Consider the following 17,291-nt stretch of genomic DNA (forward strand, 5'->3'; position numbering starts at 1 on the left):
GCTCACAACACCACGCAACAACTAGCACAATTTCACATCACTTGCGACATTTTGACAGCACAATGATTTTCCATTTTTAATCGTAACACATCCATACATCCTCGTGCATCAGACGATTGGCTGTTGAAGCGTTGCCAAACATCCCTAAATTGAAAACATCGATCCGGACGTTTCGAAAAACATTCGAATATAAGTTCGACAACGAAAAATTAATATCTTCCAAAAGACTGCACCATCGACAAATATGCCATTTCAATCAAATTTCGGGATAAATTATGTCTTGAAGAAGTTTTGGTAAAAGAATTTTGGGTAATAAATTTTTGTAGTCTCCCCCCCCTCCCAAGGGTTCGAAGCTACCCTGAAACGTTTCAAGCACATCAATTGGTGGTTTGGTCATATGGTGTGACAAATTAAATGTCAACATGGTTTGTTTACATTTTTGTTTTTCATAAATATTGGCGGTTTAAAGCGGAAATTTGAAAGCAACAGAGTGCATTAATTATGAATAATTTTTATGTGCCAAAAATTACGAGAGGTAATTTTTTATTTCATACTGCATGCTCAATTAACGCGGCTTGTGGTGTAAGGTAAGCAAAGCATTTTAATGAAAGTAAGCGGCTCGTTTTAACGCATGTAATGCATTTTCTTTCTTTGTAATGCATATTGTGCAGCAATGTGTGTTACATCCGAGAGACACCAAACGGAGAAAACCTGCATGCGCAAAATGTCTTAGCCAATGTTTCTGCTAACATATTAGGAAGAGGTGCAGCTTCTGTTCACCGGCAGTACCTATCTTTCATAATAAGTATAATTTCAATAAGTTACGGTTCTTTCCGGTATGTGGATTTGTCCCCCTAAAGTGCCGAATATCTTCATGTGGATGCTTGTAGGAGTTAAAGTGCAGTGAATATTGTTGGATAAGGGAGTAATACTTGACTTTAAGCGATGTTCAGTTTCAAGCACATGTTTATTCAATAGAGTACATTGGCGGAATGAATTCACATAGATATATTACCAGGTTGGACAATCGTACGGATATGACATAAGATATGTCAAACATATTGAGGGGTAGGAAATTGCTCTTCTTTAACACTCCTCCTCAATTAACAACCCTCAAATTCCCTGTTGTTAATCCTAAGCCAAACGCAAACCTTTTGTGCTTTACTGGCCCTAACGGTTTTGTCAGAATGTCCGCGTTCATACTTTCAGTAGGACAATACAGCAACTTTACATCTCCGTTATGGCATAGATCCTGCACAAAATGATGTTTCGTTTCAATGTGTTTGGAGCGCTTACTGGATTTCTCGGATTGTGCAAATGAGAGACAAGCCTGATTGTCTCCATTCACTACTGTTGGATTATTCTGTACTTCTCCCAAATCGCTCAGTAGTCGTCGCAACCATAGCACTTCCTGACAGGTCTCGGCCAACGCAACATATTCAGCTTCCATCGTTGATAAGGTAACATTGCTCTGTTTACGACTCGCCCACGACACTGCTCCTCCAAAGAAGTACACCACATATCCAGTGGTTGATTTCCGCGACGAAGAATCTCCCGCCCAATCCGCATCAGAAAACGCAACTAGATTACTGCATTCGATTTCATCGTGCATTCCACCCAGTTTCAGCCTCCAATCTTTTGTACCTTTCAGATACCTAACAGCTTTCTTGGCTGCTGTCCAGTCGCTTTCCGTTGGAGCACTTACTTTTCTTCCTAATATACCGGCTGTTGTCATCAGATCAGGACGCGCACAAACAGCAATGTATAGTAATGCTCCCACAACGGATCGACATTTTATGCTATCTTCTAGTAGCCTGCTATCAGCTGTGTCTTTTGTGAACCCTTGGTCCATCGGTGTCTTTGCTGATTTCGCCTCAGCTAGTCCTGTTTTGTTTACCAACTTGTTGATATAGTTCGTTAAACCGATGCTGTACACACCACCTTCTTTTCGAATTTCTAATCCCAAGAAGAGTTTCACATCACCAAGGTTTATCATTTCGAAATGCTGTTTCAGCTGATTATATACACCTGATATGATCTTTTTGCTCTTGCAACCTACGAGGATATCATCCACGTAAACAATGAGGTACACCATCTCACCGCATTTGTTTGCCGTATACAAGCATGGATCAGCCGAACTCGCTATGAAACCCAGTTTTCCAAGCACCTTCGAAAGTTTCTCGCTCCAGCACCTTGCTGATTGTTTCAGCCCATAAATGCTCTTGCGCAATCTACACACAAACTCCTCCTTTCCTCGAACCTCATACCCTGCTGGCTGTCGCATGTAAATCTCTTCATCGATATCACCGTAGAGATACGCTGTACGAACATCAAGATGTTGAAGACACATATTCTTCTTTCCCGCCAAAGCCAGCATTGTTCGAAGAGTACTGTATTTTGTGACCGGAGCATCCCAAGTAGCCAGATTTGCTTAAGCAGCCAATTTGGCAACGCTAAAGATCGTTCTTTAAATAGGTCGTTTGCAGTAGATAACCAGCCTTGAAGTTCGGCGAACTTTTAAGTAACCTTTAAGCAGCCCTCGGCCAAAACGTCAAAAAATGTTATTGCCTGACTACACGGTGGAGCTGTTCATATTTATGGCTTTATCTTTCTTTTTTCTTATTTATTAATTATCATTGATGAGAATCGAAACTAGGGGTTTTCAGAGACAACAGAACAACTACTTTACCAATTCGGCCTTTTAGTTTTATTACGTCACACCCTACAAAATACATATATAAATGATACCAATCTAAATGGAAAAAAGTTAACATTTTCGTCTACATTCTTTTTCATGTTTTGTCTATTTGACTGAAGCTTATAAGGAGGACCCTCATCCTTAATCGTACATGAAGGCGCATGAATCAGATGCGAATTGGAATCCAGCACGTTAATTTAATACACCTTTTCGCGGATTAAGACCATTTTATTTTCACTTACAACTTCCCGAAACGGATGGCGTCGTTTGCGGAGCCGTCATTTGACAGTAGAGCTATCATATTGTAAACAAAGTTCCATCGAGTACCGTGTGTTTCTCAACAAACCGCAAAGTTCCATAGCGACCCACTAAGCGACCAATAACAAGCCCTGTAATCCCATTGAGTGCCGCGTGCGGTTTAAATGACCACAAGGGTCACGCAAGGTTCGGTTTTTAGTTAAGCAACCTGTAAGCAGCGTCATAGTACGATTTCGAACAATTTGGCTATTTGGGATATACCTCATCGTAGTCCTCCCCATAGCGTTGGTTATATCCTTGGGCTACGATACGTGCTTTGTAACGAACAATCTCATCCGATTCATTTCGCTTTTGCTTGAAAACCCATTTGCTTCCAAATGCACGTTTTCCTTTGGGAAGCTGTACCAATTCCCAAGTCTCATTTTTCATATGCGACTGCATCTCACTATCCATAGCTTGTTTCCATGACGCTCTATTTTCGCTCGTCATTGCCTCTTTAAAGCTCGTTGGTTCATCAACCATATGCGTAGCAACACCTACTACATAATCGTCCAGCTTTCTAGGCAGTTCACCACGGTTCGTACGACTGGATCGCCTTACGGATTCCACACCATTTTTATCCAGCTGTTCGTGGTCATCCTCTGATAAAACGAGGGAATCTTCTGTTTCATCAATATCATTTGTATCGAAGAACACACCATCTTCGCTTCCATCTTCTCGATTATCCAGACGACATTCTTCCGTATTTTCCTTATTCTTGGCAGTAGGAGTCAACTCGTATTCAAAATAACGATCCGCAGAAACATCACATTGAGCCTCATCTTGCGACGGTTTTCTAGCTATTTTACGGACTAACTTTTCTGAAACATTCGGCCGCTTGTCTTCCAAAACCGCTTCGCTATCTTCTAAAAATTTCGCATCTCGGCTAATTGTGATCCTGTCCGTTTCAGTATCAACGAAACGATATCCCTTATGTTGGTCGGAGTAACCCACAAATATCAGTTTTCGAGCCTTACTGTCGAACTTTCCCCTGTTTACCCCTGGGATATGTACATACGCGGAACAACCATACGCTCTCAAATGTCCTAACTCAGGCTTTCGTCCAAACCATTTCTCATATGGAGTCTTACTAATAGAACGCGAAGGTAGCCTATTCTGCAAGTATGCAGCAGTCATAATTGCTTCACCCCAATAACGCTTGTCAAGCCCTGCATCTAGAAGCATAGTTGTGGCCATTTCTACTAGATACCTATTCTTCCTCTCGGCCACACCGTTTTGTTGCGGAGAGTATGCGGTAGTATATTCAGCTTTAATTCCTTCCTCGGCATAGAAGGCACGTAGTTTTTCGTTTACATATTCGCCGCCACCATCTGATCTGATAACCCGAGGTTTGCGACTAAATCGGTTTTCAACCAAACGAACATACTCCTTGACTTTTCCCGCAGCTTCGGACTTCATTTCTAATAAATAGATGATACAAAATCGACTATAATCATCTATCATGGTCATCACATACCTCTTTCCTCCGGGAGTTTTCGTCTGCATCGGACCGCAGAGGTCGGTGTGAACCAAGTCCAAAATCTCGGTCGATTTGATCCCCGTTGCTGCAGGAAACGGATCCCGCGCCATTTTTCCCTCGATGCACTTTTCACAAATTAGTCGAATGCCACAATCCGTGATTTTTATGCCGGTGCTCATTTCCTCGTTTGATAATCTTCGGATCGCATCCATGTCACGATGCCCAAGTCGACTGTGCCAAATATGCTGACAGTTTTCGGTGTGAAACTTCTCCTTAGCGATATTCGACACTTCAGCCTGGAGTAACTTATACAAACATCCGGAGCGTTCACCGACGATCATGACTTTACCGTTATGATCTCGAATTTCACAACCATCGACTTTGAACACTGCTGTATATCCATACGCGGTTAGTTTGTCGACGGAAATTAGTCCGGTCGTCAACGATGGAACATACAGGACGTTTTTCAACGTAATATCCACAACACCACCATTTCCATCCCTACAGCTTACCAAACCATGTCCAATTCCTCGAACTTCTGCATTGTTACCATTGGCCATAACAACGCCTGGACCATTATGCATTGTGAGCTGTTCAAAGAAATTTCTATCGTTGGTCATGTGACAACTCGCACCACTATCAATAAACCATACATGACGACGCTGGTTTTCACCGGCCATAAAACACATACTAGTGTCCCAACCAGCAATTGGACTCCGCCTATCCATTTTGTATTCGGATCTCTCGTTTTGGCCTACATGCGACGCGAAATAAAAAATCGAACACACACGTGATACACACGCAAAATCACGGTACGCGATCCACGCCCTCCATCGCGCGTATACGGATATCGCAACGCACCAACACATTCAAAGCGACCGACCGACAACGCGTGTGTCGACAGGTACCTGTGTACTGTGCTCGCGTCTGCCGACTTAGAGTTAAATTTTGTCCTTGCAGCTTACGCGCCTATGTACGCATAGGCGAACACATTCAAAGCGACCGACCGATAACGCGTGTGTCGACAGGTACCTGTGTACTGTGCTCGCGTCTGCCGATTTAGAGTCGCGTTTTGTCCATGCAGCTTACGCGCCTTGCAACTTAGCATATGCGGCTCGAAGCCCACATATTCAACCTCTCATTTAAAGCGTCCAACTGACTGGCGTGTGTGGATTTCTGCATTTAATCGTACTTAAATTATTATTTATTTATAAACCATCGGTTGTAAAGTATTGGCAACACTTTAACTAAACAATTGGAACACTTTTTCCTAGGATATTTGAAGGACAAGCGCACAAATTCAATGATCAAAACTAGGTATAATTTGATACATTCGAAGACATTGCTTTGTGGCGATCGGTAACACACGGGAGTATTTAACAATAGCAGGAAAAGTTTAAGTGTTAGATACATACATTGTTCTACAAAGTAGTTAAGAATAAGAAATGTAGTTTTTCTATACATATCAGTGGTTTTTCCACAATTTTTACATATTTTTAAGAATAACTAGAAAAGTAGCAGAGATAGATAAAAATGATGTTCTACAAAAATGTAAAGAATAAAATAATACATCTTTTTATGGTGTTTGAAAAGTTCTAAAACTTATACCAAAAATTTTTTTTCATTATTTTTCAATGCAAAAATTATTTCAAAATGCCTTAAATTTTATGTTTTATTTAAAAACAGCCAATCGCCAAGCCATTTGAATGTTTTTCAAAATTTTCATTGACAAAAATCCTTCCCGTTAGGCTTTGTTTATAAACCGTTAGCAACGCACGTGAGCCAAGCTACTCGCGCGACCCTGAGGATGTACCTATTGCTGCTGCTCGACCGACTTAATCCAATATTCTCTTTCATTACAGCACTATCGCCACGCAAATAGTATGGGGAAAAAGAGTATCATTCTCTGATAACGGCTCTCACGAGAGAGCCAGAGAGTGGTGCTAGTTCCCCCACCCCCCTTTTGTTTTGCATAGAATCATATTTTTGCTACGATCCGACGTAGGTCCACACGCTGCAAAAGCCGCCGGGCGACTGAAGCGGGCGTGGTTACGCGCCGCTTTATATACGCTGCGGTGAGAGTGTGTGCGTGAAGGTCGAAGTTCGTCTTCCTGTCGGTTCCCAACCAGCAATTGGACTCCTCCCATCCATTTTTTATTCGGATCTCTCGTTCTGGCCTACATGCGACGCGAGATAAAAAATCGAACACACACGTGATACACACGCAAAATCACGGTACGCGATCCACGCCCTCCATCGCGCGTATACGGATATCGCAACGCACCAACACATTCAAAGCAACCGACCGACAACGCGTGTGTCGACAGGTACCTGTGTACTGTGCTCGCGTCTGCCGACTTAGAGTTAAATTTTGTCCTTGCAGCTTACGCGCCTATGTACGCATAGGCGAACACATTCAAAGCGACCGACCGATAACGCGTGTGTCGACAGGTACCTGTGTACTGTGCTCGCGTCTGCCGACCTAGAGTAAAATTTTGTCCTTGCAGCTCAGCATATGCGGCTCGAAGCCCACATATTCAACCTCTCATTTAAAGCGTCCAACTGACTGGCGTGTGTGGATTTCTGCATTTAATCGTACTTAAATTATTATTTATTTATAAACCATCGGTTGTAAAGTATTGGCAACACTTTAACTAAACAATTGGAACACTTTTTCCTAGGATATTTGAAGGACAAGCGCACAAATTCAATGATCAAAACTAGGTATAATTTGATACATTCGAAGACATTGCTTTGTGGCGATCGGTAACACACGGGAGTATTTAACAATAGCAGGAAAAGTTTAAGTGTTAGATACATACATTGTTCTACAAAGTGGTTAAGAATAAGAAATGTAGTTTTTCTATACATAACAGTGGTGATTTTTCCACAATTTTTACATATTTTTAAGAATAACTAGAAAAGTAGCAGAGATAGATAAAAATGATGTTCTACAAAAATGTAAAGAATAAAATAATACATCTTTTTATGGTGTTTGAAAAGTTCTAAAACTTATAACAAAAATTTTTTTTCATTATTTTGCAATGCAAAAATTATTTCAAAATGCCTTAAATTTTATATTTTATTTAAAAACAGCCAATCGCCAAGCCATTTGAATGTTTTTCAAAATTTTCAATGACAAAAATCCTTCCCGTTAGGCTTTGTTTATAAACCGTTAGCAACGCACGTGAGCCAAGCTACTCGCGCGACCCTGAAGGATGTACCTATTGCTGCTGCTCGACCGACTTAATCCAATATTCTCTTTCATTACAGCACTATCGCCACGCAAATAGTATGGGGAAAAAGAGTATCATTCTCTGATAACGGCTCTCACGAGAGAGCCAGAGAGTGGTGCTAGTTCCCCCACCCCCCTTTTTTTTGCATAGAATCATATTTTTGCTACGATCCGGCGTAGGTCCACACGCTGCAAAAGCCGCCGGGCGACTGAAGCGGGCGTGGTTACGCGCCGCTTTATATACCATGCGGTGAGAGTGTGTGCGTGAAGGTTGAAGTTCGTCTTCCTGTCGGTTGTCTACTCGAAAGAAACTTGACTCAAAATTTGACTATGAGAACAAAAGAAACTCGACCAAGAGACTCCGCCTTTGCATGACTGGGTTTTCTGCTCGAAACCGACTTGACTCAAAACTTGACAATGAGAACAAAAGAAACTCGACCAAGAGACTCCGCCTTTGTATGACTGGGGTGTTCAACGTGGTATCCCTTTTGCTTTCCTTCACGTTTCTTTTCGTCGCCGCCATTTTGTGCATCCGATCGTGCACGACAGTTTCTTTTCAGATGACCTGGCTTACCGCAATTGAAACAAACTCTTTTGTTTCCGGCCATATGCTTCACCGTGCTTTTCATCGCTTTCATTTCACCACTACATGCGCCTGATCGCTCCTTCCTTCGCTCGTATTCATCGATCAACTTCGACTTTACCAATTGCATGGTAATGTCGGAATCCGCTCGCGACTCTAACGCTGTCACGAGCCCATTGTATGAGTCTGGCAAGCTGTGCAGAATCATAGCAATCTTGAGCGATTCGTCCAATGTTTGGCCTGCAGTGGCTAAACGATCAAATAGTTCCTCAATCTGCATGAGGTGGCTCTCCATCTCACCGTTCTCGGCAAGATTGAAGTTACAAAGCTTCTTCAATAAGGACACTCGTGACGTCACTGTTGCCTTTTCGTGGTACACTCGCAGCTTTTCCCAGAATTCCTTTGCTGAATCTGCTGTCTTAACGATGCCGAATTGGTTCTCTTCAACACATAGACCAATCGTTGCGCGAGCCCTTTTATCGTCTTTGATCCATTGTGACGTCACTGGCTCAACTTTAGGTTCGTTAATCACATACCACAATTCTTCCCGAATTAGAAGCATTTCCATTCGGAACTTCCAGCTTACGTAGTTGTGGTTGTTTAGTCTGGGAAACGAGAACTTTCCGACGTCCGCCATTATTGTATTATTCAAATTCACGCCAGAAACCGATACGATACACGCACGCACGTAACACAATACACACACGGCTTTTCAACTTTTCTAGGAATCTTTCCTGGAACTTTCCCTGGGCCCATAACCTGTTGGATAAGGGAGTAATACTTGACTTTAAGCGATGTTCAGTTTCAAGCACATTGTAGCATCCCTGCAATAAGCACATCTGCTAACAGTATGCTAACACATTGCATACCCTATAGGCGAATAAAGAAAAGGGTACAGGCCACACACACGACAGTTGCAATTAGCATAACCTACCGCATACCGATGCAACAACCCAAGTAGGTCATAAACAACCAACAAGATAGGAAAACCATTAACCATAGCACAACATTTATTGTTGACACCAAGGCCATACGCAAAATAGAAAATGGAAGAGCTTTCACGCAATAACATTAAATACGGAAAACACATTGTAAACACGAAAACCCAAAACCCGGAAGAACCCAACAACCTCACATTTGTGAAACACATGATGGACAAATGTTGGAGGGACAGTAAAAGAAATTGGTATAAATAAATCTGTTCGAAAAGCAAAGGTAGACAGTGCCGAGTTACAGCTTGTGACGGAGCATGGTACTGATGCCGCTCGAGATACAATCATCAGTAACCTTACGTGTCTCATTCTATTGTAACTAATCGGTGTCCCCCTACCCGAGGTAAGGCCCGATATAGTTCTCAGCGCGCAGTGCCTAGTCGCGCCTCACTCCACGTCCGAAATCGCGGATATGCAATTCTGCATTTCTGCGCAAAGCGCCGCGCGCCGATCGGCCCCGTTAGTAGTACCCTAGTTATCGAGTGCGTGTGTCAGCGATAACAATCGAATTCAAAATCCGAACCTACCACATGGCGACCGTGACAGTGGTTATGTGCAAACATAACAAAAAGTGGAAGTGAAGGCCGTGACCTAGTGCAGTGAACAAAAGTAGAAAGAGTGAAGTGTTCAGAACCCGCAATGTGCGAGACAAAAAAAAAAACAAATGAGTAGCAAAATGGCAAATGAGTAGCGGAGAAACAGACTAACGTTGCATACAAAACTGTTTAGCGACAAATCTCTACAGATGCTAGATAAATTTGAGAGCCGTAGCTGTAACATGAAATGAGTTTAATCTACAATCTTGCAATGGAAAAGTGCGTGAATTCAATTTGCAATCTCAGGATGTGCAAAGCAACAATTGAAGATACAGTGAAGTGAAAAGTAAAATGCAGAAGGAAGTCAGAGTGTCGAAGACAGGAGAACTTCAATTTATCACAATGTTCGACAAAAACGACCATAACCCTTCGTTTAGTGGGGACGCCCAAATAAAAGTGATGAACGTTTTAGAAAATCACAGTCAAGCCCATGAGAACCATGATTGGAAACTGTGGTTAATCGTAATATTGTGTGTGTGTCAACTAATATATGCACTATGGAAAGCATATAAAACAATAATGAAAAAACAGACAATGAGAGCAATACAAATGGCAAACGCATCTCGAGTGTAAATGGACAATAACGGTGTTCACACGTATGTAGAAACAGGCGTGATCGAGCGCGAACGCTGTCAGATTTCACGCTAGCGCGACGTCGCGCCATATCCTGCAATGCAGGAAAAATGAAGCGCGACGCTGCCATCGAACCGTTACGGGCAACTTTAAAATTAAATAACTTTTTAATGCGTGATCCAAATTGGATGAAATATTCTAGTGAAAATTAAGAAAAAAATATATCTTTTTAAATCTATAAATAGTTTTCCTCAACTCGTTTAAAATTATAAAAGAAAAACAGTGTCAACGGTTTTTTTTTCAAATATAATATTGTTTTAATATTGAAGGTGTTCACACGTACGTTGAACGATTCGGAGCGTGAACGGCCCGTTTGACAGCGTTCGCGCCTAGTTCTCGCCTGTTTCTACATACGTGTGAACACCGTTAATGGGAATAAGACACCTATAGTGCAGTGAAACAAGTAAAAACTAGTGGAAGGCGAGACCACGGATCATAAACTTGACCGGCGGGATCCCAAGAGACAGGAGTCTCCAACGTAGAAGAAATACATGTACATATGGATGAGGATTATCCGGAACAGCTACAAGCGACGAGGATGACATCGAGCACCATCAAACACGCTATATTGAGTAAAGTATAAAATAAGCGATTTTTATAGTAAAATTAAATAAGAAATAATCATAAACAAAAGTTAAAGGTCATGCAAAAAGTAAACGATTCAGTAATGGGTGCAAATGGACATTATTGACAATTATATACACAGGTTGAAAAACATTTTAAGCAACTTTAAAAAAGCACCTAATCGACGTTACAGGCATTCTACATTAACCAATAGATTGCACGAAGTAAAATTAGTATATAACAACATTATAACATTAGTAGACGACTTGGAGGAAGATAAACAAAAATTTGCACTAAAAGTAGCAAGAGAAATTGTTGCTAATATCAGAGCAATTATATTACAAAAACTAGAAGGAACAAAATTAATATCGTTTAAAACAATTGCATTAATAATTTTAAAACTTGTAATTTGGAATAGAAAAGCAAAAATGGCTACTCTCGATATGAAAACAGCCACAGCATTGGTACAGGTATACAATGGAGAGGCTGACAAATTAAACACTTTTATTGATTCAGCACATCTAGTGAAAGATTCTATACCAGTTGAACAAGAAGCAATGCTAGTAAGATTCCTAAAAACAAGATTAGCAGGTGTTGTGTCTTCTTTTGAGGTGTCCGAGATGATTGGGTAATTTACTTTAACACAGTATTACTATAGACACAAACTTTATACATAATTTATTTCAGTTCTTAATTTGCACACGCACCGCCCGTAACACACCGAACGCTAAATCCTTCTGCCCACGCTTCGCTCCTTCTGATTGCGCGCTAAGCCGATCCTGCGGTCAGCGCCCTTCGGGTACTCACGCACTCATCACACGTGACAACCATAGCCGAGCGGCTGTCAGTGCGTGGCGCTAGCAATCAGGTTGGGCCATAACATCTCCCCCTTTTAATTGAGGTGGTATGCGTCGAACCTACGCGGAACTCTTCTAGGCCTAGAAGAGCGGCGTGGCGAGAACACCGTGGTGTTATCCTGTATGGGGATATATGGCCTGACTGTCGCTGCTGATGGATTTTGTGTTGGTGTTGGACTACATGGATTGGCATGCTGAGTAGTACGCGTTACAGGCAGCTTCCACGTGTCCATTAGTATATCTAATGCGACCTTTGGATTCGCGTCATGTGTAACCCTTTCATTGTTTTGTACTCGCTTCCTCAACTGATTTATATGACATCGAATTAATCGTTCGTTCGTCTTTACTTTGTACATCACCCTACCAATGATTCCAACAACAGTGCCCGGCACCCATTCCCAACTATTACGCCTAAACACTTTAGCATACACTGGAGCGCCGTTTTGAAACATTCTTCTTGCTCCATGCTGACTCTCTGAACGAGGGGATGGTACGGGATGTAGCAATTCTAAACATGTACGTATTGGCCTACCAAACATAATCCTCGCTGGCGTACTGTAATTTTCCAATTGCGCGTTTGGTGTTGAGCGATATGTTTGTAGGAAAATGTCTAAAGCCTCCTGCATTGCAAGTCCACTGTACGTTATTTTTTTGATTGCTCTTTTAAACGTGTCTACGAAACGTTCTGCCTGGCCATTGGACTGAGGGTGGAAAGGTGCTGTAGTCACATGATTTATGCCGTTCTTTACACAAAATTCCCTAAACTCGAACTTACAAACTGTGTGCCATTATCGCTGACCATGGTAGCTGGTACTCCAAAACGAGCAAAAATTGACCTTAATATCGCTATGGTTGCTATTGTTGTGGTGCTGGACGTTTTAATAATTTCGGGCCACTTTGAAAATGCATCGACTACTACTAAGAAATGCTCTCCGTTTAAAGGTCCTGCGTAGTCGATATGCACTCGCTGCCAAGGTGAACTAACCGTAGGCCAGGGTGCTGGAGCTGAATGTGGTGGAGACTTTGCAGCGACGGCACAGGCTGCGCAAGTCTCAACAACCTCCTGAACGTCTTTATCCAGGGATGGCCAATAAACGTAGCTTCTGGCTAACGCCTTCATCCGTTGAATGCCTGGATGTCCTTGGTGAAGTTGCGTTAAACATCTGGCACGAAGCTTTTCAGGGATTACCAATCTCTCCCCGAACATAATGCAGCCGTCTACCGTAGACAAGGCCTCTTTCCGATGATGGAATCGTGCCAGCTCCGACCCGAAAGATGCGTTACGGGGCCATCCGTCCGTTACATAATGGCTGAGTTTCCGTAACAGTGTGTCTTCTCGTGTAGCTTTCTGCACATCTACAAAAGTCAGAGGAAATGAATTAATGGCTTGCACTGCTACGAACCTTAAATCATCCTCCAAACTCAAACTAGCGATGATGTATTCCGATTCCGGCTTAGCGTAATTCCTGATCAGTCGAGACAAGACATCGGCGTTTCCAAACGATCCAGTTGGCACGTACTCAATTGTAAAGTCATACAACTGTAACGTCAAGGCAAACCTCTGCAGACGGTTCGCCGTGTAGACTGGAATGCCCTTTTTTGATCCAAAAATACGAAGCAGGGGCCGGTGATCGGTTTGCAGGTTGAAGTGTCGGCCGTACAGCATTTTATGGAATTTTGTGACCGCAAAGACGATGGCTAACCCCTCACGATCTATTTGGCTGTAGTTCTGTTCGGCCTTTGACAATGCTCGTGAAGCATGCTGAACTACCTTCACTGATCCATCCGGAAATTTGTGGCTTATTGTTGCTCCAAGCCCCACTGATGAGGCATCCGCTGCGACAATGATGTCCGCTGCAGGATCGTAATGCGTAAGAAGCAGGTTTGATGATAGGACTTGTTTAAATTTACGAAAAACATTTTCGCATTGCTGGTTCCAGGTGAATTTGCCGTCGTTCTTCAACAGATTGTCCAGTGGATAACGAAGGTTGCGCATATTTGGGACGAACTTCCCATAATAATTAATCGCGCCCAAAAATGAGCGAACACCGCTCACATCTGTTGGTGCAGGAAGGTTAAGGATTGCTTCTATTTTTGCTGGATTTGGTCTTAAACCTTGCCGATCGACGATATAGCCCAAATATTCGATGCTTGTGGTTTTGAATGCACATTTTTCCGCTCGAATTGTGAATCCATAATCCTGAATTCGCTGAAGCAGCCCGGACAAATTGTCATCGTGTTCTTTGCTCGTTCTGCCTCCAACAACCACATCATCCATGTATCCGCAAGCTCCCTTCAGACCGGCCAACATAGCGTCCATGATTTGTTGAAATGCTGCTGGCGCTATTTTCACTCCCGGTGGCAGCCTGTTGTATAAATACAAGCCGCGATGAGTGTTGATGGTGAGTAGTGGCCGATACTGCTCCTCGATTTCTACTTGCAGAAAAGCGTCCGAAAGATCGATTTTACTGAAATATTCGCAATGGGCTAATTTTGCAAATATATCTTCCGGTATTGGTAGTGGATGTTCGTGCGATTTAAGAGCGGAATTTAGTCCAGTGGAGTAGTCGCCGCAAATACGAATACTACCATTTGCCTTGCGAACTACCACTATTGGAGCTGCCCATTCTGTATAGTCGGTAGGTGTAATAATGCCTGATTTTTCTAGGCGATCTAGCTCCTTATCCACTGTTTCTTGCATCGCATACGCTACTGGTCTTTTGGGCTTGAAGACTGGTCGACAGTCGTGTTTTAAGTGGAGTTGCACTTTAGCCTTTGTGCATAGCCCTGTGCCACGAAAAACTGCTGGAAACTGCTGTTGTATGCCGCTGGGTATAGCTGCCATACTACAAATCTTGTTGCAGAAACTGTCCATCGGCATTGATCCCAGATCGAACAGTTCTATTAAGTCCGCTCCGAACAGTGAAACGTCCACCGTTACTACTCGAATTGTAGCTGACTTTGATATGCCTCCGATCGTGATGTTTGCTCGAAACTCCCCGCACATTTGCAAGCCTTCTCCTGTTGCTGTTTTAGCTCTAACTGCAGGCTGAGCCAAAGTCGGTTTTCCGATACGCTGCCACAGTTTACGGTTGATGATCGTGATATCGGAACCCGTATCTAACTGAAATTCAGCGGGAGTTCCATTTATCGTTAGCTTTACATACCTGCGGCGCCCACGAACACTGCATACGTTCACTGTGACGACACGCAAGTCGGCTTGGGGCTTCCCTCGAAATCTACGATGTGTAGGCCGATTGGGTCTGTTGCAGTGGCCCTCTCGATGACCTGTTCGACCACAATCACGACACTTATGCGATTTGTAAGTGCATTCGCTCACCCAATGAAGTGCTCCGCATAACCAACATGGATTTGTCGGTTTTTCCTTTTTGTTGAATAATCGCTGATGATCTTGACGCTGCTGATGCTCTTGTCGGTTGCCCTGCTGATGCTGTTGGTTCGAACGAGATGCTGTCCGCTGATGATGGCTCTTTTGTATTGCTAGGACTTTTTCATCCTTTGCAGCAAGTAATGTGGTGTCCTGTTTTATACTTGCAATGTACTGGCATTCTGCTGCAAGTTGCTCTAGGTTTGACACCTTTGCCTTTTCGATTGCCGCTAATGCTCTTGTTCGTAACTCTGTGTCTGCCTCTTCCTTCATGCCACATACGAACACAAGGCATTTAAATTGGTCCTCAGTCATACCAGCCAGCTGAAAATTCTCGCATGCTCGATTTACTTTTGAAGCGTATTCCAAAATATCTTCTCCGACTGATTTCTTTGTGTGTAAACACTTGTAGCGCTTATTCAAAAGAGACTCGACTTTACCAAAGATTAGCTTAAGCTTTTCCACTGTCTGTTCGAACGACAAATCTTTCGGTAAGGATGGCAGAATGAAATTAGAAAACCTCTGATGCTCGGTCGGTCCTAATTTGCGCAAAAGCAGTCTGCTTTTGGTTACGTCGTCCAATCGGGAAACTTCGTTGGTAAAACGGTCCTCATATCTCGAATACCACACTTCAAATGTAATGCCTGACTCGGGCTCGAACCGGAACTCGGTGATGCTGCTTGCTATCCATTCTATGCGCTGTTCGGTGGTGTTACTTTGCGGGGGTGGCGGGTGCAGCGTTTGCGTTGCTGGTTGCGGGATTTGCTGCGCGAATTGAGCCATGAATGTTTGCTGCTGTGCCATTTGCTGTCGCATGAGTTGCAGCATTTCCAGAATGATGTTCCCTTCCGCCGATGTTGCTGAGAATGCTGACGCCGATGATGACGCTTGGGCAGCATTTTGCGATGGTGGATGATGCAAATTATGAGGCGGTTGCTGCTGGGGAAAAACGGCTGCTGTATTAAACAGGTCTGATATACGCCGCTGTTCATCCGATGATGGATCTCCTCCCGGGTTGCTCATCCTGCGTCTTTTCCTTGACGACGGAATTTTAACACGCACAAACGGACGCGGACGCGGACGCAAAAACTGATACGATGGGACAACGTAGTGAACGAAAACGAATGCAACGCGATGGTGGACTGTGCGCGTCACTACACGTATTTAGCACAATTACTTTTGGAACAAACTTTATCACGAAAATATCCTCGTCGCCACTGTTGTGTCTTCTTTTGAGGTGTCCGAGATGATTGGGTAATTTACTTTAACACAGTATTACTATAGACACAAACTTTATACATAATTTATTTCAGTTCTTAATTTGCACACGCACCGCCCGTAACACACCGAACGCTAAATCCTTCTGCCCACGCTTCGCTCCTTCTGATTGCGCGCTAAGCCGATCCTGCGGTCAGCGCCCTTCGGGTACTCACGCACTCATCACACGTGACAACCATAGCCGAGCGGCTGTCAGTGCGTGGCGCTAGCAATCAGGTTGGGCCATAACAGCAGGTAAAGCAAGAATTGGTTTACCACAAAGTATAGTAACATGTAAGGAATTAATCGAAGATGTCAAAAGCAGATGCGAGGAAAAAACAGATCCTCACAAAATCATAGCAGAACTAAAAGCGGTTAAGAAAAGGGAACCGAAAGCAATGTGTGACGAAATAGAACTCCTCACAATGAAACTGAAAGAAGTCTACTTACAGCAAGAAATACCAAGCAAAATTGCAAACGAAATGGTAATCAAAGTAGGAGTAGACACCCTCATAGAAAAAACTACAAACCAGGAAACAAAAACATTACTGAAAGCCAGACCCTTTACCTCAATATCAGAAGCAGTACAAAAATTGCTGGAAAATGAAAGCGCAACCACGCACGCTCAAGTGCTATACAATAGGCAAAATAGATACACACCCCGTTTCCACTCTCAAAACAGCTACCAACCGCGATTTAGTAGTAATAACA

General features: G+C 43.0%; 1 protein-coding gene across 1 annotated transcript; it reads right to left on the reverse strand.

Moving 5' to 3' along the window:
* Positions 1 to 10,843: 10,843 nt before the first annotated feature.
* On the reverse strand, positions 10,844 to 16,346 carry LOC128307487 (uncharacterized protein K02A2.6-like). Its single transcript, XM_053045368.1, has 3 exons — positions 15,897 to 16,346; positions 13,339 to 15,059; positions 10,844 to 10,898 (listed from the first exon to the last, which is right to left on the reverse strand). The coding sequence occupies exons 1-3, from the start codon at positions 16,344 to 16,346 to the stop codon at positions 10,844 to 10,846; spliced, it is 2,226 nt and encodes a 741-aa protein (XP_052901328.1).
* Positions 16,347 to 17,291: the final 945 nt, after the last annotated feature.

The sequence above is a fragment of the Anopheles moucheti genome (genome assembly GCF_943734755.1).
Source record: "Anopheles moucheti chromosome X unlocalized genomic scaffold, idAnoMoucSN_F20_07 X_unloc_1, whole genome shotgun sequence".
Taxonomy (NCBI): Eukaryota; Metazoa; Arthropoda; class Insecta; order Diptera; family Culicidae; genus Anopheles; species Anopheles moucheti.